The 22,459-nt window shown below is 32.3% G+C and overlaps 1 protein-coding gene across 4 annotated transcripts in view; it reads left to right on the plus strand.

The window, feature by feature from the left end:
- The window catches only part of LOC106058205 (uncharacterized), a 29,738-nt gene extending 7,431 nt beyond the window's left edge, over positions 1 to 22,307 (plus strand). For all 4 annotated transcript variants that reach the window (XM_056043273.1, XM_056043276.1, XM_056043274.1 and 1 more), the window contains 17 exons: positions 417 to 506; positions 648 to 774; positions 880 to 959; positions 1,101 to 1,205; positions 1,513 to 1,639; positions 1,942 to 2,018; positions 3,223 to 3,462; positions 5,127 to 5,237; positions 6,372 to 6,471; positions 6,704 to 6,824; positions 8,861 to 9,014; positions 9,602 to 9,760; positions 9,921 to 10,096; positions 11,006 to 11,086; positions 13,816 to 14,087; positions 15,045 to 15,131; positions 20,174 to 22,307. In XM_056043273.1, coding sequence (XP_055899248.1) covers positions 417 to 506; positions 648 to 774; positions 880 to 959; positions 1,101 to 1,205; positions 1,513 to 1,639; positions 1,942 to 2,018; positions 3,223 to 3,462; positions 5,127 to 5,237; positions 6,372 to 6,471; positions 6,704 to 6,824; positions 8,861 to 9,014; positions 9,602 to 9,760; positions 9,921 to 10,096; positions 11,006 to 11,086; positions 13,816 to 14,087; positions 15,045 to 15,131; positions 20,174 to 20,457 — 2,391 coding nt within the window. In that variant the 3' untranslated portion in view covers positions 20,458 to 22,307. The remainder of the gene's footprint in view (positions 1 to 416; positions 507 to 647; positions 775 to 879; positions 960 to 1,100; positions 1,206 to 1,512; positions 1,640 to 1,941; positions 2,019 to 3,222; positions 3,463 to 5,126; positions 5,238 to 6,371; positions 6,472 to 6,703; positions 6,825 to 8,860; positions 9,015 to 9,601; positions 9,761 to 9,920; positions 10,097 to 11,005; positions 11,087 to 13,815; positions 14,088 to 15,044; positions 15,132 to 20,173) is intronic.
- The last annotated feature ends 152 nt before the right edge of the window (positions 22,308 to 22,459 follow it).

The following is a 22,459-nucleotide window of genomic DNA, read 5'->3' on the forward strand; positions in this document are numbered from 1 at the left end:
TAATCAACAAAATGTTTGACCTTGATAGTTACTACAAAGTAATGACATTAAAGTTAAGGGGACATTCGTTTTTATTTATTTATTTTTTTTTTTTTAAATCAGAGATGTAGTTGAAATCATAATTTTAAAAAGTTATTTTATTAATGAGTACTGAATTTGAAAACAATTAAGATGTGTTGGTCATTTGATTGCTAACAGTTTATTACTGAGAAAAAGCATTGTAAAAGAATGATCTTCTATGATCTTAGTGATCAAGAAAAGAGATCATAAACTAAAGATAGTGAGTAAGCCTTATGGTTGTTCAAGCATGAAATGTGCGTATGATTTTTGAATATATTCTAAGCTTCTTATTATACAAATTGTATTAAAATTGTTCACTGCCTTGGAATGTCCAGCCATGTCTTTCTTTCTTTCAGGCTGATGGTATGGCCATAGCTTCCTATTTTACCTTCTTTTTCATGGTTGCATTCAAGTATCGACAATGTCATATTGTAGCAAAAATAGTGGTAAGATCTGCTAAACATAAAATGAAATAACATTACTCTGCTATTTGTAAACATCACTAGTAATCAAGCAAATTATTCCTGCTACTGATTTTGTTCTTTCTTTTTTTTTCTGTTTTTCATAATCTGTTTATATAAATGCAGGACAAAATAGAAAAGATGTGTAAAAAACTTGGCCAAGAACTAGCTGATTGCCCTATGATTGCTAGAAATGCCCAGGAGCTACAAAAAAGAAAAGATCTAAAATCTCAGATTGAAAATCTTAAAAAAGGTTTCAGATAAATTTAAACCCCTTTTTATTCACTCGTAGTGGCTATTATGATTTTGTTTTATAAAGTGGAAAATGGCTTAATTTTTTTTCTCTCCTTTCAATAAGAGTTAAAAAGTCTATCTGAGAGATTTGACATCAAGTACTGTCAGAAATGGGTCAAGCATGTACACTGCATTCAATCGGAGGTCAGTGAAAATGTCTTTTTGTTTTTCCAATTTAAACATGAATTGACATGTTAATATTTTTATTATTAAAAAAAATGTCTTTAAAAAAAACTACATTCAGGCTACTTATAATTTTCTTCCTTAATTCTTTTTTTTTCAAAGGTGAAAAAGAAATTTGAAAAAATGCTCAGGAAAAAGTTTGACAGTGTAACAGTCCCAAGAAATATTACTATTCATGACTTATGTCTTTCATGTATGATAAATTTGGTATGTATTGGATTCACTTTTGTATTATAATTGAAGACTATTTTAATTATCAGAACCCACCCTTCAAAATATGGACCTAAAACCAATCAAAATATTATTTATAAAATTAAGATACATTTAATTGTATGTATATATATTTTTAAAAAAATTAATATATATATTTATATGCATGACCAGGTTATGTCTGCTCTGGGGGTGGCAAAATATGTAGGTCGCAGCTGGGGCTGTGTATCCACATGAAATACTGCACTCCTCATTAGTCTTGAAGACACACCTTTTGATTATTTATATACAATACATTTTTCAGAGTCTCACAAATGGTTCAGGGTTTTATCTCTCAGAAGAACCTGAATCAATATCTGATGGTCGACGATTAATTCTGAAACATAAAGAGTCCCTAGAATTTCTAGATGATCAGATTCCAAAAGATAAATGTAAATAACCATTTTTCAAACTTGTGTTAACATAAAACAATATAATATTTAATTAAATTAATTTTATACTGATCAACAGAAAATTAGTTAAATGAAAACAAGTTACATCAAATATAAAAAGTCTCTAAATCCTGAAGAGTGATGCAAGAGGGACCAAAATAAACATAAGTCATTTTTTACTTCAAAAATTAAAAAAAAAAAAAATTAACAAAAATTTTCTTTACATATTTTTTAAGACTTATTTTTATTGATTTATATTTTTCAAATTATTTTTTTTATTTTTAAAAAAATTTTCTTTGCAGTACAAATTAAAAAGCTGTTAGGTATATCTGACATGCATCAAGTGATAGTGAATCCAAGAAATCATCCCAAGTATGAGGTAATTGTGTCATCTAATTCAATAATAAGAAAAAAAAAGTTTAAAAGGGAGGCAAGTTGGCTGAGTGGTTAAGCACTTGGCTTCCGAACCTGAGGTCCTGGGTTTGAATCTGTGAATATTGGGATTTTTTTGAATTTCAGAATTTTTAGGGCACCCCTGAGCCCACCCAACTCTAATGGATACCTGAATTAGTTGGGGAAAAATTAAGGCCTTTGGTCATTGTGCTGGCCTCATGACACCCTTTTTAACCTTGGGCCATAGAAACGGTTGATCTTAATATCATCTGCTCCATAGATCTCTAGGATATAGTGAACATTACTTTTTATTTCTTCTTTATAAGAATACAGTTGATTACAGACTATGTTTTAATACAGTCCACTTAACCTGCTGGCTAGATTTCATGAACAAGATATGAAGATGCTGTACTATAGTAATGAAACCTATCATGATTTGCAATGTGGGCTAAGAAACTTAAAAACATAAACCTGCTTACTATCTTTATTATTTCTTTTTTGTATCATTGACATTTTGTTCTTCACTTTCAGCCAGTTCTTCCCTTTTAAATAAGCTTTTTTTTTTTTTTAAAGGATTTTTTTTTATTTTGCTGTTCTGCCAAAATTGTAGCTACTTGTACAATTTTGACCTTTGGAGTGACATCTCTGGTTGGCTACAATGTATTCAGCTACCTTTCTTTTCAGAACTTATTTAATATTAATTATTTAATTTACATATAGAACTGTTAACAAATATAATGTAGGGTCAAGGTGCTATATGACAACATAGTAGGATTAAAAAGACAAACTAATCTGAATAAGTTTTTAACAAGAAAGTCTTAATGCTCTTCCTGAGTGTATAAAACCAACTTTCATAGACTATAAAATTTATCCATATTTTTAATGATTCCCATGTTCATAGATTGCTCCAAAGCTGCACTGAAGCTGTCGTTTGGTCCAATAAAACAGTCCAAATGAAACATTTTTTATTCTTATAGGATTTGTCATGGTTCTTTATGAGTCCAACGAATTGGATTCAACTGCACTTTGAAAAACTATTACTGTTTATTTTAATGTACTCCGTCTGTTTTGATTGATATTTTCACATTATTATTTTTTTTTTTTATTAAACCTCACCACTATTTGGGAAGTTTCTGCTATCACAATTACCTTTAAAGTACCCTATTAAGCTGTTTTTATTTTTTTTTCAGTTTTACTTTGAAGCCTTAAGTAAAAACAAATATTTAAAAGCTGGGAGTGTTTTCTTGTATCAAGTGTTTCCTACAGACCTGCTCAACTGGCATAGAATATTTATAAAAGAAATCAAAGACAATGAAATGGAGAGTGTCTCCAGAATAATTGATTTTTTCAAGGACTCGTCATTTCTAAATAAAAATGATAGTAAAACAGGCCACACTGCTCTCCATGTAGCTGCTAAATGTGGACATTTGGTAAGTAGGTCATGTATATTTACTACAGGGTACACTAAATGATGCTGCTAAATCTGGGCTTTGTTAAGTAGGTCATATTTATGTACAGATTGCAAGGTTAGGGTTAGCATCTGAAAGGGGGAATTTTATTTTATTTTTTATTCATGTATATTTCAACTTTTACAATTGAAAAAAAAACAACTGTTATGCAAAACAGAAACAAAAAACTCAAACTTTTAGTTTTATAAAGTTTATATCAACTCACTCCGTTTGTCTTGTCTCGGAACAAGCTGAAACTTTGCTCAATTATTCATTGACATAGACAAGACATGAATCAATAAAAAAAAATTTACCAATTAGACAATTCATTACTGATAATTCATTATTTTGTTGAATAGCAACAAGGGAGACAAATACTTCAGTATTCTCAGATATGGCTTAATTTGTTGGGTTTAGTCCTCTTAAAAAAAATTGTTAACACTATTTTCCTTCAGGCATTCTCCGATAAATTTGATACTTTTAACAATTATTTATTGTACCTAATAAAACATGAATCAATATGCAAAAATAACTGAATTAGTCAATTCATTATTGGTAATTAATTATTTTGTTTCATATATAATAAGGGAAATTCATTATTACATTATTAGTAGATATAGTTTTAAGGATGGAGTTCTTCCCCTTTAGATAAGCTTTATCTTTTTATACAAGGATTTTTTAAATATTTTGCTTGTTTGCTTCTTCTGTTCAAGGATTTCTATATCTTTAGAATGTGAAACTTTCTTGTATTCTTACAAGTACAAAGATTTACTCTTGCAGAAGTAAAGGGATCTGAAGAAATATATATACTTCGTCTATCGTGGTTAATGATGACCACTTTTGTCATCCAGAGGGTTGAGGGCTTTGCACTGGGGTTTTGTGCCTCTCATGTGCTTGGTGAGACCTATGTAAGCCCAGAATGTTCAGCTGCACAATGGGCAGATTATTCCAGCTTGAACTAGTGTCATTGGCTTTGTTTTTTTTCTCTGATGCTTTTCTTCTGCCAGCGCTGTTCTCTTGTTCTCAGCAGTTTGTGTGCCAGTTTTCACAGCATGACGCCATGATGCTATGCTTCTGTCTCCCAGGTGGCTGGGTCAATGCTGAAGATTTTCAGAGAAGCTTTGAAGGTGTCTCTGAAGCATTTTCTTTGTCCACCTTGTAAGCACTTTCCTTCCCTTAATTGGCCATACAGGAGACATTTAGGGATGCGGCGGATGTGAAGAGAAATACAATAAACATAAACATAAACATAGAAGAAACTTTGCTGGACCAATTTTAAAACAAAGGATGTTTTCACCACAAAGCTTTCTTCACCTACTTTCAAACAGAAACACAGAAGTAGGGTATAATTACATTTTCCTGTATCAAGTCATTATTGACTATCACAACAGGAAAAAAAATAAATGCGTTGTTAAAAATCACTAGAAATTGGTTGAAGAAATAGCACTCAAGAGTTGTCACTGATTTAAAAAATATTTCATCTTTATAACAAAATCTGAATTATTTGTAAAAGAAGTTATGTGATCCATTGTATGACATTCTTCTTTTTCTACTAAAATGTAAACAATTTATTTTAAAAGCATGCATTGCTATTCATCCATTAGGTCCTGCACAAACTTGACACAAAATTCTTATTTTTATTTTAGGAAATAGTTCAGCTACTGTTAGAGCACGGAGCTGACATCAATGCCAAAAGCAATTTGCAATGTTCTCCAATTTTGTATGCTGCTGAAGGAGGCCACAAAGAAGTTTCTCATGTAAACATTTTATTGGATTATTTTAACAATGACAATTAATAAACTAGATTGGGACAACTCTGTGAAGATGATTTCATCCTAGCCTAAACCTCCTGCAGGATGACAGGGGATGACAGCAGGCAGAGTTTAAAGGCTGGAAATTAAAACCAGTGAATGACAGTCCAGAGGGCATACAGTACAGTGGTGTAGCATCCGGGACCCAAAATCCATAAGCTACGCCACTATACAACCAAATTTTTAATTTGTTAAACAATAGTCAAACATTTCAAAATGAGTGATACAAATGTTCGTTTAAAAAATATTCATTACCTGGTAAACATTCAAATTTAACTCTCCATAATTATTTTCAGCATTCTAATAGAATTATTCATTTAGCTCATTTGTATTTCACTATCCTGTTATGATTAAACTTCAATAATGTTTTTGTTTGTTATCAGAAAATGTTATAGTTGGTATTGAATTATAGGGGAATCCATGCTCTTTTTTACACAACACAAATTAAAGTTTATAAATATAAAAATCAATTTAATTTCATGGGGTCAAATTAACGTTGGCATCATCATTAGGAGAGAAAGAGTTTAAAAAAAATGTGTTTGTATTGTGTGTTTTCATGCTATAGTATGCCCAGTGAGCTCTGGTCTTATCTCTGTTGAGGACCTATGGGGTAGAGGAGATATCAGGTCGAGGGTTTCTGTGCTGCCTTTAAACAGTCAGTAGTAGCTGTGTTAAATCTCTATTTAAAATTCTTGATCCACATTGTATTCAAACTTGAGCAACCATGAGTGGTAGCCAACTGGTTTCATCTTTGGGATTATTTTTTATATGTTAATGATTTGTAAAACTTCGATATGATAAAAGGAAGAAAGAAGAGTTATGTTAGAGAGAAATTTCATCATGTTATAGTTTTAGTAAACAAGAGTGTTAGAGTGTAATTTCATCATGTCAAGGTTTAAGTGAAGAAGAGTGTATTAGAGAGTAATTTTTATCATGTCATTGTTTGATCTTAAAATATACATGTTGATGCTAAAATATTTATTGTTTTAATATTAGTGTCTATTTAAGAAGTATAATCAACAATTTGGTATTGTGAACATTTTTCAAAACATTGTCTCAGCATGGATATTTTTATTTCAGTTGTTAATAGAGTGGGGCTGTGATGTACATGTTAAAAATCTTAAAGGACTTGGACCTTTTGATGTGGCCAAAAGCACTGATCTTAAACTATTTTTAGCTGGTAATTCTTTTAACCAAAAAAAATTGAAAATAGACTTTTAATGAATAGTAATAAACATTTTAAATTGAGTTTTTTTTTTAAATGAATTTCAGCATATTGCTTACATTTTAAATAAATTTTTAATAAAGATATAAATCTCTAATCAAAATTAGTTAGAAAGACCATTTTCTTTTGTTATAGTTTGGATTAGTTTGTATGAAATTATCATTTTTGTTTGTCTCCGTCCAATCAGATCTCTATGACTTTTATTCATCCATTGTGCCTGTGATTATGAAAGGTAATGAGGAGTTTATGGAGGATGTTATACGAGATCATTTGACTGGACAGAGGACATTTTGCTCTTTGAGAAGCAGGTATGCAATCTACAAACAACTGATGCTCTGGTCATTATTAATGGGAACAGTTTTAGTGGCAATATCTAGTTCTTGACAGTTTTGCTGGGCAGGTCACCTATTCCCTATGGGGAATGTCCGCATGCAATATTTTTTAGTGAACTTTGTGAGCATGTGGAGGGAGTCAGACCCCAGTGCTGTCCAAGCCTAACCCATAGAGGTGTCTACAAGCAAGACATGAGAACTACAGATGTCAATGAAAGTATGTGGGAGGAAATAGCCCAATACCACACAGCATATAGAGACAAACTGTGTGCTGGTACGATCCTATCCAAGAGCAAAAGAAACAAAGCGGCCTTAGTCAAGAGAAAGAAAAAGAAAACTGCCCCATCTGCTAGCCCTAAAACAGATGCATACACATGTATGAACTGTGGTGAACTTTGACGCTCCAGAATGGGCTTGATAAGTCACACCAGATTCTGCCCTGTCTTGAGAGTTGAGAAGAAACTAAAACCAGTGACTCATCTGGGTGCATCCATTGTCTTCCAAGACAGAAGGAGCCAAATTAGATATTATTAAAGGACAGTGGTGCAGTAGAAACCATTCTCTTTAAAGACCAGTTCAGATGACATCTTACTTTTAGTAGCATAGAGTACAACTTTTTGCAGGGATATGTTTTTAAAAGGTTTAGTGGAGAGCAATTATGAAAACAACTGCAGATATCTTGTAGTTTCAAAATAAGAAGTTATTCATGTATGCTTAGATGATGAAAAGAGAACTTAAAACTACTCTCCCTGCAGACAAGGCTATATCTGCATGTGACTCAATGTGTCAGTCACAAGTCAGAGCCACATAAAGTTATGTAGTTTTTCTTAATTTTCCAAGTTAAAGACTTAAGTAAGTTTTATTATTATTTTGTAGTTTTATTTAAACTGATTTAATGAAAAATTAGCTCATCTTGACTAAGGAGGCATGCAACTTAAAATGTGTAGGCCTACTTGCTACTTGCATTGACTTACAAAGTAAAGTACTTAGCTTCCAAACAGATGTTTTTATTTATATTATTTTTACTTGGGAAAAATCTACCCCACTGATTGATTGTTGTGTTATGAGTATTATATCTTCATAGACTGGTGGCATTGAGCATTTTCAATTACTGCTCAAAGTAAACATTTTAATTACCCAAACCTTTTTTTTTTAAATTCTCACAGTGAATATGAGGGCCTACTAATCTAGATCTATGATTTTTTTTTTATACTGCTGTTCTTTTGGGCGGGAGAGAGGAGTTTAAATTTAAAAAAAATTGAAATTTCATCCAGTTATAACCTGAAATATTTAAGCACTTTACGAAATCTGTTATTTTGATATTGACTTAAGAATCTGAAGAATTGTCAGAGATTGTATTTAGGACTTTGGGAGGGGGTGGCGAGAGGGGATAGGCAGGTTTTTATTATTATGTTATTATATAGCATCCCATTTGGGTTTGGCCTGATAGAGTTATTGATGCTACTTGAGTGATTAATGTTTTAGAGTAATGAATGTACTTGAGAGATTAATGTTGTCTGCTATGGCTTGAAATAGTTTGAAATGTTTCAGATGGTCCTTCAGAATTTCATGTTAAAGATCATTATATCCTTGCATGAGAGTCCTAAAAGCAGATGTTGGGGTATGATGGTGTGCATGTTTCAAGTCCTGAACCATCAAAACAACAGACTAGTATGCATACCAAATGATGTACCAAATAAATATATCCATTACCCAAAATTAAGGGGCCAAAGTAAATTTTGGCCATAACAAAATGTGGGCCATTTCATTGGAAATGAAAAAAAAAGGAGGGGGTGGGATTCCTGTCAGAAAGATGCACAGAATATAATAAAAAGGGGAGTCCTAACATTTCACTAACAGTGGGGAAAAAAGTTGTGGGTGTTACTGGTCAAAATAAACAATATATACCCTGGTAACAAATCAACAGGTGTAGCTGGTCTTGAATGCTAGTGTAGGCTGAAATATTATCAAAGTTTGGTATCTTTCATGTATCAAACTTTGCTCTCTACCAGATGCATCAATGGTAGCACACTGCTACACACAGCCAGCTATTTTGGATTTGTGAAGATCATTGAGTCTTTGCTTCAACTTAATGTAGATGTCAATGTAAGAGACTATAAAGGAGCTACACCATTACACAGAACTAGAGATTGTAAAACTATGATGGTAAAATTCTTCTTCAATTATCTCTTTTAGTTTCAACATAATAGATGAGTCCATAGAAACACACTTGAATATTATAAAAATATTTTTTTAGCTACGATTCAAGCAGGATTTTGAAACAAAAATGCGTATTACTTGTATTACTTGTTAACCAAATCAGACATTCACCTATCCCTTCCTCTGTTGAACCTTTAGGGCACCACACCATATTCACTAATATAATGTTATAAGGCTCATACAGCCCTTCCCTCCATGTGAAATATTGAAAGAAAATGACATAGAACTTAGGTTACAATAAAGAAAATGACATAGAACTTAGATCAGTGATCACATTTCTCTAGTGAACAATGTTTGACTTGCTTAAAATTCTCCGAATTTAGCTTAATTTAAATACAATAGATTTTGTCTCATAAAATTAGTTTCACACCTTTTATAGTTATGCATTGTAAGGCTCATTTCCCCTTTGCCCAACAATTTTGTATTATTATTATTTTTTTTTTTACATTTAATAGATAGTTCATTTGAGTATTCACAATTCAATATTCCGTTCAGCTAATATAAATCTACTTTTGATATAATTATTACAACAGTTACTGTTAGAAAAAGGTGCTGATATAGAAAGTGAAGATTCAGAAGGAAACACTTGCCTACATATCAACTGTTATGGTGACACTAATAAACCAACAAACATGGACTGCATCAAATTGCTTTTGGATCAAGAAGCCAGCTTTTTAAAAAGAAACAAAAAGGTATGAATCTTTTTTCATAAATTCTGTCTGGTCATTCTATATTACAAAAGAAAATATTTCCTTCCATAAAAAATGAATTTCAATCAATAAATTTATGCAGAAATTATTGGTGTATTAGTGTAAAACAAATAACTATTTCAACATTTTTACTATCTGATAGAACCTTCTTCCGATCCATTGTTGTGTAATGCAAGGTCGTGTTGATGCCATAGACTTGTTATTAAGTCATGACACTGACAAATCTATTTCTAAAGCTCTTTTTGATGACACCAACAGAAGTCTGCCAAGTCTTCCATTTCTAGCTCTTGCTAATAATTTTATTCAATGTGCAGAATGGTAAGTCATAGTCCTAGAGACCTAGACTATTTACAGAAATTCATATTAGATGCTATTTTTATTTGTGTATTTTATTAATAATTTTTTTTTTAAACTCTTATTTATTGTTATTGTGAAGAACTTAGTTCTAGCTCTCTACTATGATATCAAGATTCAGGCCAATGATATATGAGGTATAGGTGGACCCCAAATGTGCTATGCAAGTATTACTATATAGCTTGTATATAGGTATGATTCAATGAGTTGGGTATAACTTAATTAATGAATAAGATGTTACCTAGGATGATCATTTTATAGTAAAGTAGTATGTACTACAAAGCAAGCATGAGTAATTAAGTCATAGAATATATATACTGTTTTTCATGTGCAATATAAAATATTCTCAATAATACATTTAAATACACCAAAGCATAGAATTAGGTAACATAAATCTAAATCCTATGTAAAAGGTCAACAAAGCCATTACCTCAATGCAACACATAAGAACAGGAGAATACATTCTCATCATACAGCACTGCCAGGACCATATCAGCACACCAATATATAGGCTTCAAGTTGTCTTACTTAGTCATTACAAAAATGTTGTTTCTATGTTGTCTTCCAGTCTTTAAGGAAGATTTCAGAATTTTGTGTGATTAGGAAGTCTCAGCTCTGACCAACATATTTTTCCACATCTTATGTATATGATGCAGATGTCTACATCTATATTTCAGTTGTTTTATATTTTGTCATCAAAATCTTTCTTAAACAGTAGCTTTTCGTTGGATAAAAAAATATTTTCTTTTCTAAAATCTGATCTAAGTCATTTTTAATGCTCAAAACTATTATCAATATCAGCAATTTTTTTCTATGTTTACTTGTTATAAATATTCTTTTTTTTTTAAAGCGAATTTTATGTTTACATTTCAGGCTTCTGAAAAAAGGATTTGGTTTCAAAGCTAAAGAACAAGACAATTTGCTGCTAAACATATTAACACATAGAATGAAAATGTAAGAATATGAAAATAAGCATATTTTTAAAGATTTTTTTTTTTAATGAATCTGTTACCTGGTATTTATTTATTACAACTCCAATGCTGCTGGCCTAAACAAATTAGACCTACTTTTCCAATCTTAGGATATTCATTAGAGCTTTAAAGAATTTAGATTACCAGTACCTTAAAAACAATCTTTGTGACTGAGTTGAGCCAACTTTATATTACCATTATATAAAAATCATTCCTCTTTCTAAACTAAGTTGTCACTCTGTACAGATCTTCAAACTAGAAAATAGATTTATAGAATATTATAGACAGGTATTTTTTGTACACTGTTTAAATGACATTGGAGGAGAGATTATCATTAGCTTAAGTCATTTTCCTATTCTATGTTTGACTTTTATTTGACAGCGTGTTATGTACTGTGTGTCTTGCTGTTCAGTATTGCATGAGTACATATGTGAAAAGACATTTAGAAAAGGATTTAGAACAGTAAAGAATTATAATGTATTTGTGAAATACACAAATACGTCATTAAGTTTATTGTATGGAAGGGATACTAAGATGTCACTTGTATCAACTCTCTCTATCTGTCTGGTCAAAAGTTTGTACACCTTATTTCTCCCACACCCAATCTCGGATGAAGTTGAAATTAAGTTAAATTATTTATTGTACCAGATAAAACAAGAATAAATATAAAAATAATTAACCAACTTGTTAATTAACTATTGGCAATTAATTATTTTGTTTGCTATCAAGCAAGGGTAAGAAATTGTACTTGACAGATGCTGTGGTATAAGTTGAATTAGTTCCCTTGAGTAGGCTTGCATTTAAAAAGTAATAACTGTAACATTCACCCAGATACCCCATTCTCCGCTCTCCCTTTTCCAAATGGTCCAGACAAGTGATAGGATCATAGCACATTGAAAAGGGTAAAAGCATGAAGTTGTGCTAGACAAAAACAATTGGTACAAATATTTCTAATCAAACAGATTTATTATTGTTGATCTAGATCAGTGGTTCCCAAACTTTTTTGTCTCGTAGACCCCTTGCCATGTTTTAAAGTTTTTGGTAGACCCCCCAGCATTTTTTTGAAAATTCATTAACTTCAGATGTGCTTTTCTCACTGATTACTATGCGATGTATATTTATTGATGACATTCAAAGCAAAATAAAGCAAAATAAAATTTAATATGCATTACAAGAACTAAGCAACAACAACAACAACAAAAAAAACGCCAATTGGTGGGCAGCTTTGATAATAAAATGTCAATCTTGGGCTTCAATTGAGTTCGGGTTAACATTCTATCTTCTCGATTAGATGATGTCTGACTGATTTAAATTTGGAAAGTAAGAGAATTTATCATTGTCATTGTATGCTTCATTAATTTAATCCTCACATGAAACACTGAGATTATGCCTTCGTGTTGATCAAATTTAGGTTATCACATTGTAGCTGCAAGTTAACCTCATTCAATTTATGAAACTAGTTTGTGAAATAGACTATGTCCGATTCCCGTTTAATTTCTGTGTTTTAAAATAGGATCTTAGCAACCAAGAACTCAAAAAAATAGTGTCAAAGATAAGCCTTTCGAAAACTATCATACTTCAGTGTGAAGGAGCAATTGATCAAAATTTCAGGCAAAAAGCAATTCTTTATGAATTTCTTGATTCATAACAAACATATAATAATACCACTACATTATCAGGCAAGGTTAACTAGTCCAGCTTTTTAAAAAAGTAAATCGTAATAACACGATAACCATTCATTGTCCAAAACTCATTTCACCATTACACCTTTGAACTGTATTGGTTGCTTAGAGGAATTTTTAATGATATCAGATATAGGATTGTGTAAAACAGATTGTAAAGCCTCTTCAATGGTTGGCAAAGTCAATATTTTGCTTATAGTGTGCAGTTTTTTAGAATTTGATATAAGCCTAAGTAAATATATTGTAAGACGCTCACAAATCTATTCTCTTCTATGATGTTTAATCAACATTTTTCTACTGTGGCTTAATTCTGAATTTTAAAGTTTTCAAAAGTATTTCAAATCTTAATCTATTTTATTTCATGTTGACTTTTCTCGATGTTCCAGCTTTAATGGTTTCATAGCGACATAGCTTCAAACTTTGTTACATAAAAATAAAGAACAAATGCAATAGTTGTTCAACAAAGAAAGAATGAAGCCAAATTTTTAATAACCAAAAATTTACGGTCAACATTTTATTTTATAGACTCGGCCATGTAAATGATTACTTTCATGTAGACACAATTAAGGTATTTAAAATAATACGTTAAAATTTTTAAATAAAAAAAAATCATTCCACTAACAGGGTTGAAATTCAAAGGATTAACTAAGGTACAAATGTGTGAATGAGTCAATTTCATGAATGGTCGTAGACCCCCATTAACAGGCCATAGACCCCCCAATTTATTTTTTCACTTCCGTAGACCCCTTGGAAGTCCTCGTAGACCCCTGGGGGTCTATATAGACCACTTTGGGAATCACTGATCTAGATCTATAGAAATTTAATTACATGACTGATCCAAACTAATGGATACAATTACACTCAATATAAGCGTTTGATTTTTATTTGTAAATATTTTTTATGTTTTTCTTGTTTTTCAAGATGACTTTGTGTTAAATAAGCATACAATTTATGCTTCTCATATTAAATTAAATCTAACTGCATTTATGTCGAATTCATTTAGTTACCCATTTAATTTTCTATTTCTTAGATTTCCACTTAAGCAGGCGGTTGAAGTTCTTTTACAAAATGGTGCAGACCCTAATTTAATTTATTTGGATGGCAATATGTCATTGCATCACGCTGTTAAATCAAACAGCCTGACAGATATTGTAGAACTGTTGTTGTCTTATGGTGCTGTTATTGACAGCCCAAACAATGATGGTATCTCACCACTAATGATGGCATGCAAGGCAAACAACATTATAGCTGCTAAGATTCTTATCCAGAATGGAGCTGCCATTAAAAGTAGAAATATTCGAAGTAAGTTACACTTTTTTTTTTGTTCAGTTTTTTTTTTATAGTCTGTTTTCTTCATATTGTAATGATTGAAACGAAGGCAAATGAGGGTCAGCCCTATAAGATCATGTTTGTTTATTAACCCTTTAGACGTGTGTGGTAGTTTAGCCTCAAAACACTAGAACTGTAATTCTATTTTGTACGCACTCTTGTAAAAAAATTCAGCAAAGGGTTAACAAAGACCAACCACAACCTTTCCCATGTTGCTCCAGGTCACTAATCCAGTTCTCAGGTATCATGAAGGATGGCTCTTTAGTTTCAGACATCTCTGGCTCCTATCTCTTTCTAATCACCTTACGCAAATATCCAAAGAGTCGGGTGAATAATCTGGTGCAGGGTTATTTTAAATTATTACAATATAATCAAGGTTTTGAGATACTTCAATAAATAATCAATGGCATAGTTAAAGAGATCTGTTTTGTTTCTAAAATGTTATATTTGTTTTGGATGTTCCTTCAGATTCTAGAATCCTATCCTAAACCTCCCCAGGGGGGATGGCAGTGGGCTGGGTTAAAAACTAGGACAACCAAATGACAGTCCAGAGCGCATACAATGGGAGTCACGACTTGGCAATTAATGGGTAATGTTTTCAAAGTTAACTTTTGAAATCTCAAAATGTAAAGAGTAGGTGAAGTAAGACCCAGCTATTTCCATGGAAAATATTGCCAATTTAATTTTCAACTGCCTTTACTTACCACACAGGTGTTAGATACCTAATAGATGAGAGTGGTCTAGTCTCAGATTATGACTTTAAAAATCCTGGCTTCAATACGATTTGTTTATAGCAGTCAACTATTTATGTCACCATATGATATTATAATGAATAAAAAAAAATTAACAGCAATATTAGTATTTCCGACTTAAATCTCAGAAGTTTTGTGGCCTACAAATTAAACTAGAAAATGTATTTCTTTTCTAAAGATTTTTCAGCATTTGATTTTATTTCTGATTATGAAGAATGGATTGGCTCTGGTTACTTCTCAAATGACATTGTATCAAAATTAAAAGGTGAGATGAATTTAGAATACAAAACCAAGATATTGAACTTAAATAAACTGAACAATTATCTTTTTTTTTTGTTATCATTGTGGATGATGGAAGATTGTATTCTGATTGTTCTGAAACCTACCATTTTGTATCATGATAGTAGGATCACTGGTGAGCAAAATGCTTTAATGGTTAAGAAAAAAAAAATTGTACTTTGCTTCAACTAACAGTTCCAGTATTTTAGTACCGTACTAGGAGGCTCTGGGGAGGAATTTTTAGGATGCCCCTGCCCTCTTCAAGCTTCTATATAAATATACTTAATAATACGCCTAAAAGCCAGTCATACTTGTGAAGAAATGAAAGAAATTAAGTTCTTGTTAATATCATTTCTTTTATTTTTCTAAATATTTAATTTACAAATTTTGTTAAAAAATCATCCATTTTTTTAAAGTGAAAGACACCTTTAACAGTGAGGTCTGTCAGAGGTCTAATTAACATATATGTATACGCTGCTACTATGCTCTGCTTGTCTCTTGTCTTGTTGTGTTTCTTAACTTGGTTCCTGTGGCTCACTAGGGGTTTCTTGAATATTAAATAATACTTGCTTGATACTTTCTTGGTTACTCAATTATGTCATCAATACTTGCTTAGCTCAAATACGAACACTTAATATACATCAACTCTAACTCCTTATATTCATGAATATCAACAATACTTTAATACTTGATAACGCACACAATTATATCACTCTTATGAAATAGTAATACACAAAACACCAGTCCATCAACTTATAAATACATAAATACCAGTCCAGGAAGTAAACGTCCAACCTTCCTGGACCGGGAGCAAGACCTTACTGACTTAACACATTCTCTCGCACATTCAACGAAGACTTAATCACTCAGTTCACAACACGTGCAACACTTCGCATTCATAACAAGGGGATATAACAATCACACCAAAATATTAAACTAACATTCATTCTCGCCATACCTCTCCCTGACATCCCCCCTCTCACGATATGACTGTTATTAGATAACAGTCATTCAAATATATACATAAATATACATATATACACACACTGTGTCATACACATACTTATATACATAATATAAACATATATATCTACAAACAAATGTATACAATGTACATGAAAGTGAAATAGCCCCTAGTAACCTAACAAAAGAAATATATCCAGCTAAGGCTATCACTTATATGACACTATTTACAACAAAGGGAAAGAGAAAAGAATAAATGAGAACAAAAAAACAAATAGTAGCACGGAAAGTTAAATTACTATTGGAAGGTATGTAAAACAGCAAAAGTATAAGAAAAGATCAACTCCTATATATAGCAATGATATATGACAAGATACAATCTCTAATAGTTATAACAGCGTTTCATATTGTATTGGGAAAAAAAAGATGAATTCTAACAATTATAACTAATACAACTATGCTAAGTCTTGACAGTTTATCTGCTAGTAGACAATGGTCTGTGATCAAATTGGATTGTGCAACCTCCTGGGTATCAGAGGTATCTGTCTAGGCGTTGGACACTCACGCTACTGATGACGTAATGCCACTCTCTATGTATCAGCTCTCTGCACTTTACCGGAAGGAAGCCATCTACTTGGTGCAACACACAGCAAGCTATTTCGGATGTACTGTTTAGATAAACACAATAACTATTAAGATTTGGTACAAAAAAATAATTAAAATACATGAAGACAGACAATGCTGAATTTTCTCTATTGCCAAATCGCACTCGGGAATTCAGGCGACCCTCGTGGACATTCCCCTTCTCAGCAACTGGGAGAGGGGAAACACTACGTCAAGATTTTTTTCTTTTTCTTGGAAGTTTTAGGTACAAAAACATTTGTAGCCTATTGGGGTCTGGTTTAACTTTACCCCCAACAACTTGACAAACTTCTTTAAGACTTATTTTTCGTCTTCTGGGGATTTTTAGGTACAAAAACATTTGTAGCCAATTGGGGTCTGGTTTTACTTTACCAGTACCAACAACTTGATAAACTCCTTTTGTTAGGTTTAATTTCTTTAATGGTTTGTGCACTCTGTGAAATGGTCTCAGAACATGAATAATATTATTGTCAATAAACTGACAATCAATAAGTTCCTTATCAATAAGTTCCTCAGTAGTTAAGACATTTTCTATTACTTCTCCAATTTCTATCTCATTAATATCATTAAGTTCCTCAGTAGTTAAGACATTTTCTATTACTTCTCCTATTTCTATCTCATTAATATCATTAAGTTCCTCAGTAGTTAAGACATTTTCTATTACTTCTCCAATTTCTATCTCATTAACATCATTAACGGTATAATTACAATCATTTAGTTCCTTACTTGATAAGACATTCTCAATTTCTTCATTACTTCTATTCCACTTATATTATTATCAATATCCTGGCAGTTATTTTGTTCCTCATTAGTTAATATGTCATTTTCAATTTCTATTTTATAGTTCACATCTCCCTGTAATGACAGTTTTACTTCCAGTTCCATTTTCAACTTTACCACTTCTATTGTCTTTCTTTCTAATTCTAATTTTGATCTTTCTAGATCTAATTTTTGTCGGTTTAAATCTTTTAATCTTTCTAGATCTAGTTTTTGTTGGTTTAAAACAAACTCTCGTAATTCATCACCCTCAATTTCAAACATGTGGGCCTGTTCTATTAATACCTCAATTGACTTAGGTTTAAACTCGTCCAGTTCTATTCCCAACTTTACCACTTCTATTGCGTTTCTTTCTAATTCTAAATTTAATCTTTCTAGATCTAGTTTTTGTCGGTTTAAATCTTTTAATCTATCTAGATCTAGTTTTTGTTGGTTTAAAACAAACTCTCGTAATTCATCACCCTGAATTCCAAACATGTGGGCCTGTTCTATTAATACCTCAATTGACCTAGGTTTAAACTCGTCCATGGTAATCACAAATAATAAGAAATATTACTGAATAAGCGTAAATTAGCTTATAAAGGTTAAGTTTACAATTAACGTTCAATTCACATAAGACAAATTATAAAAAAGATCAACAAAAAAAAATTTCACCCTTTATCTCCCCTACTGAAAAGGCAATGTACACTCGACCCTGAATGCTCGATACAACAGACAAAAGAAAACTCAACTTATCTGTGTCTGATGCCAGGAAATAAATGACGACTCTTCCCACACGACAGGGTTGCTTTAAGAATGTAGAACTTCTGGAGTGTCAGGTCGCTGTTCGGCCTCCTTGTAAACGCTTTATGACTCACAGCAGATTTAGAGAATGAAACAAATAGAAAACAAAATTATTCAAACATTGATATGATACTAATAGTAATAATAATGGGTGCATACAAAAAATGATTATCTAGTCAGGTAGTACAATAATTTAATAATAATCCAACATCAATGTAGTAAAGGTAGATAAATCACGATTACTTGAGTAATTGCATTCATGTAGAATAATTCAATAGTAAGTGAAAACTAGTAGTAGTAGTGTCTCTTTAAATGGTGATGTCCCTTTAAATGGCGATGTCTCTAATTCCAATAATCAAATACTAAGTAAGTAGTAGTAGTAGTAGTAGTGTCTCATTAAATGGTGTGTCCTTTTAAATGGTGATGTCCCTTTAAATGGCGATGTCTCCAAATGGCGATGTCTCCAAATGGCGATGTCTCTTTAAATGGCGATGTCTCAAAATCCAATAATCCAATAGTAAGTAAGTAGTAGTAGTAGTAGTAGTAGTGTCTCATTAAATGGTGATGTCCCTTTAAATGGTGGGTGACGCAATGACCTCGGTATACAAGAAGTAGCTACAAGTTCACATTAGTCAATGACCTTGACTTCAACAATAACGTGTTGATGGCGAAAAAAAATAGTTCCTCCGTGTTCTGAAAAATGTAAACAATGTCAAGTCCTTCAATTTGTGTCAAGAGACTCTCAAATACTGGCCGAACGAGGCCCAAAATGTCAACGAGTAGTAGGTTACAAATACTACAGATTGCCTTGAATCCAACTTTAGTAGACAATGTCATGTACAATAGTTACTGTCCCAGACCGGACGAAGATCAAAAAATTCGGTATCCTATTCTTTGCTTGTGTTGCTTATTCTTTATTTTCTTATCGACTTCTTCAACGTGACGAATGACATAACAGGTATAACTGACCTGCCCGGACTAGCCCTCAGATAGATGTCAAGAATAATACTGTATTAGTACACCGGTTAATACACTGGTGTTTAATAATACAGGTAACAGGTACAACGATACCTGCCCGGACGAAGCCTCCAGATGTCAGAGGTCTAATTAACATATATGTATACGCTGCTACTATGCTCTGCTTGTCTCTTGTCTTGTTGTGTTTCTTAACTTGGTTCCTGTGGCTCACTAGGGGTTTCTTGAATATTAAATAATACTTGCTTGATACTTTCTTGGTTACTCAATTATGTCATCAATACTTGCTTAGCTCAAATACGAACACTTAATATACATCAACTCTAACTCCTTATATTCATGAATATCAACAATACTTTAATACTTGATAACGCACACAATTATATCACTCTTATGAAATAGTAATACACAAAACACCAGTCCATCAACTTATAAATACATAAATACCAGTCCAGGAAGTAAACGTCCAACCTTCCTGGACCGGGAGCAAGACCTTACTGACTTAACACATTCTCTCGCACATTCAACGAAGACTTAATCACTCAGTTCACAACACGTGCAACACTTCGCATTCATAACAAGGGGATATAACAATCACACCAAAATATTAAACTAACATTCATTCTCGCCATACCTCTCCCTGACAAGGTCTAGAGCAGCGTCATAACTTTGGCTCTAGCTCATAAAGTTATTTTATGTAACTTACAAATATTTTATCAGGAAAGGAAAGGGGAAAGTAAAAGGAGACATAGCATTAGAATTCTAAGAGGGAAATGAGTGGGAGGAGGATCATTTTTTTTCCCCTTTCGTGCACCTGATACTGCGCCTTTTATGATAGCGTTGGTTATAATCCCATGATCAAAGATGTTTAACTCATGACTTCAACAGCTTGCAGTTTCAAACAGACACGTGAGCTGATTCAGACCATTTCCAAGCGAGTCAAATCAGCCTCTGTAGCGAGTACACCATTCCAACTTTCAGGCAGGACCATTAGATCAGCTCCGCCGTCCCACCTTAGTTACAGGCCATTACAATCTGCCCCTGGATCAAGGAGGAGTCAAAAAAGTCTTCATTCAGCCCATCATCAAAGTCAGACAAGATCCCTCTCAGCCAAATCCTATCACTCCCTTGAATCTCTCTGGCCAGCTGTATTATACAATGCCAATGTTTAGCATATTAAATTTTAACTATTATCTATTTATTTTTAAATACATTTTGTACTTCGGTATAGCTAGCTGTCTTTCTTATTGTTATTTTTTAAAAAGTACAATAATTTGTAAGCCTTTTTTTATTATTACTAATAATAATAATAAAGTTGATGACTCCTCTATTATTATTATTATGAGTTATATGATATAGCTACGTGCGCATCATATAAATGTGGAATGGTGCGAATGCATGTTGAAAGGAGAGGAGAACCAAAATGAAGGCATACAAACAAAATAGTGTTTACAATGGTAATTAAGATTAAATTATTTCTCAACTATGATTTTGTCGTTTTGGTGTATTAAGATGTAACAAGTGGCCCTCATGTTGGTGTATTGTTAAAGAGTCTCATTACATATTATGACATAACAAATATGATAATAAAAGTTGGTTTGTTGTCTAACATCTTGGGCTGATGAAAATTTCTTAGAACTATAACAAAATGTTTTCCGTAATAGCATTGATGGGTCACACAATAGTTTTTTGGAATAACCACTTTCAACTGAATGGCTTTCCTTTCAAGTGTGTGTAGGATTACAAATGAAGGTGGGATGCGTGTTCGTAAGGTTAAGTAATGCTTGAACTTGACTAGCTATGAAGGGGGCTCGAGGTTCGACACCTGACTTGAGTAGAGTTGTGTTTACTGAGCACCTAAAGGCAGCACAGAAAAACCTTCTCCTAGATACCCCCTCCACCCAACAGGTCCACAAATGAGATTGGACCATAGCGCTGAGATGCTATAAGCATGAAAGTAGCGATATTTTTATTTTTGTTTACACAAGATCACCTAACCCAGCATTCATTTTAATAGTTCTGCAGTCAGTGTTTATGATCAGATAACAATTTCTATAACATTAATCCAGAAAAGTGTTCTTTTGTACTGCCAGATATAAGAAACAACTGTTTTAAAAAACTCCATTCAAATTACAGTGGTTTTGTGTAGCAGGCAGATCAGTTCTTGTATAATAATGTATACCTTTGATACAAGTCAGTCACCATTGTGATTGCATGTTCACATTATTATTGCAACTTGACCAATGGAGGGGAAAAAAAAGGAACTCTACTGTACATTACTTTAGTTCATCATTTTGTTAATAATCTCAGGGGCACTGCAGATCTATAAATATTTGTATTTTTTTGCTATATGTATATATTGTAATAAAAGAAGTCAAAAAAAAAGTTCATTATTTTTAGTTCTTTAATAGAAATAACAAAACAATTTCAAGCCAGAACAGTGAACTCAACTCTTACAATATAACTTAAACTTTTCAGCTCTGTCAAATTGGATTTGATCTTCCTCCCTCTCATTCTTCCCACATTTTTATTTGTACATACAAGGGAATAGACTGAGACCTAAAGTCAATGAACTTAATCATGTCTCTAGTTGACATGCAGCTATTTACTGACAAAACAGATTATGTCTATTCATGTTTTGAAACACATGCTTATACATTCACACAGTCAAATTGTGCCACTTGATGGAACATCTGAAAGAGAATGTCAGTTAGTAGATAAATACATTAAACAACAACACTGTCATGTAGCTGGTTGCATGCCCTGGGGAAAAAAAAATATTAAAAATTTTAACTTTTCAAAAACTGGTCTCAGGCTTTTTATTTTTCCTATAACATGGATTCAGAATTGCTTTGCCAAATTTCTAAAAGAGAAAAATCAAAATAATAAAAGTAAACTTTATGGCCAGTTACTGCATGAAAGTACAGCCAAACAAATCTGTTCCAAAAAAGAGATAAAATTATTAGTCAATATAAAAAAAAAAAAGAAGCCCTTAAAACTGGTGCTGGTCCAATGAGAAGATGTACTAGACATGTCTGTCACCTTTTCAGAGAGAAGGAACACAAGTTATTGTTATTATTGATAGAAATACACTCATAATGTCTTTATAAATCGTAAAACTAAAAGTAACTTGATCATATATTTAAATAAGTTTTGCTGCTATGGTAGCAATTT

This window comes from Biomphalaria glabrata, chromosome 10, assembly GCF_947242115.1.
Source record: "Biomphalaria glabrata chromosome 10, xgBioGlab47.1, whole genome shotgun sequence".
Taxonomy (NCBI): domain Eukaryota; kingdom Metazoa; phylum Mollusca; class Gastropoda; family Planorbidae; genus Biomphalaria; species Biomphalaria glabrata.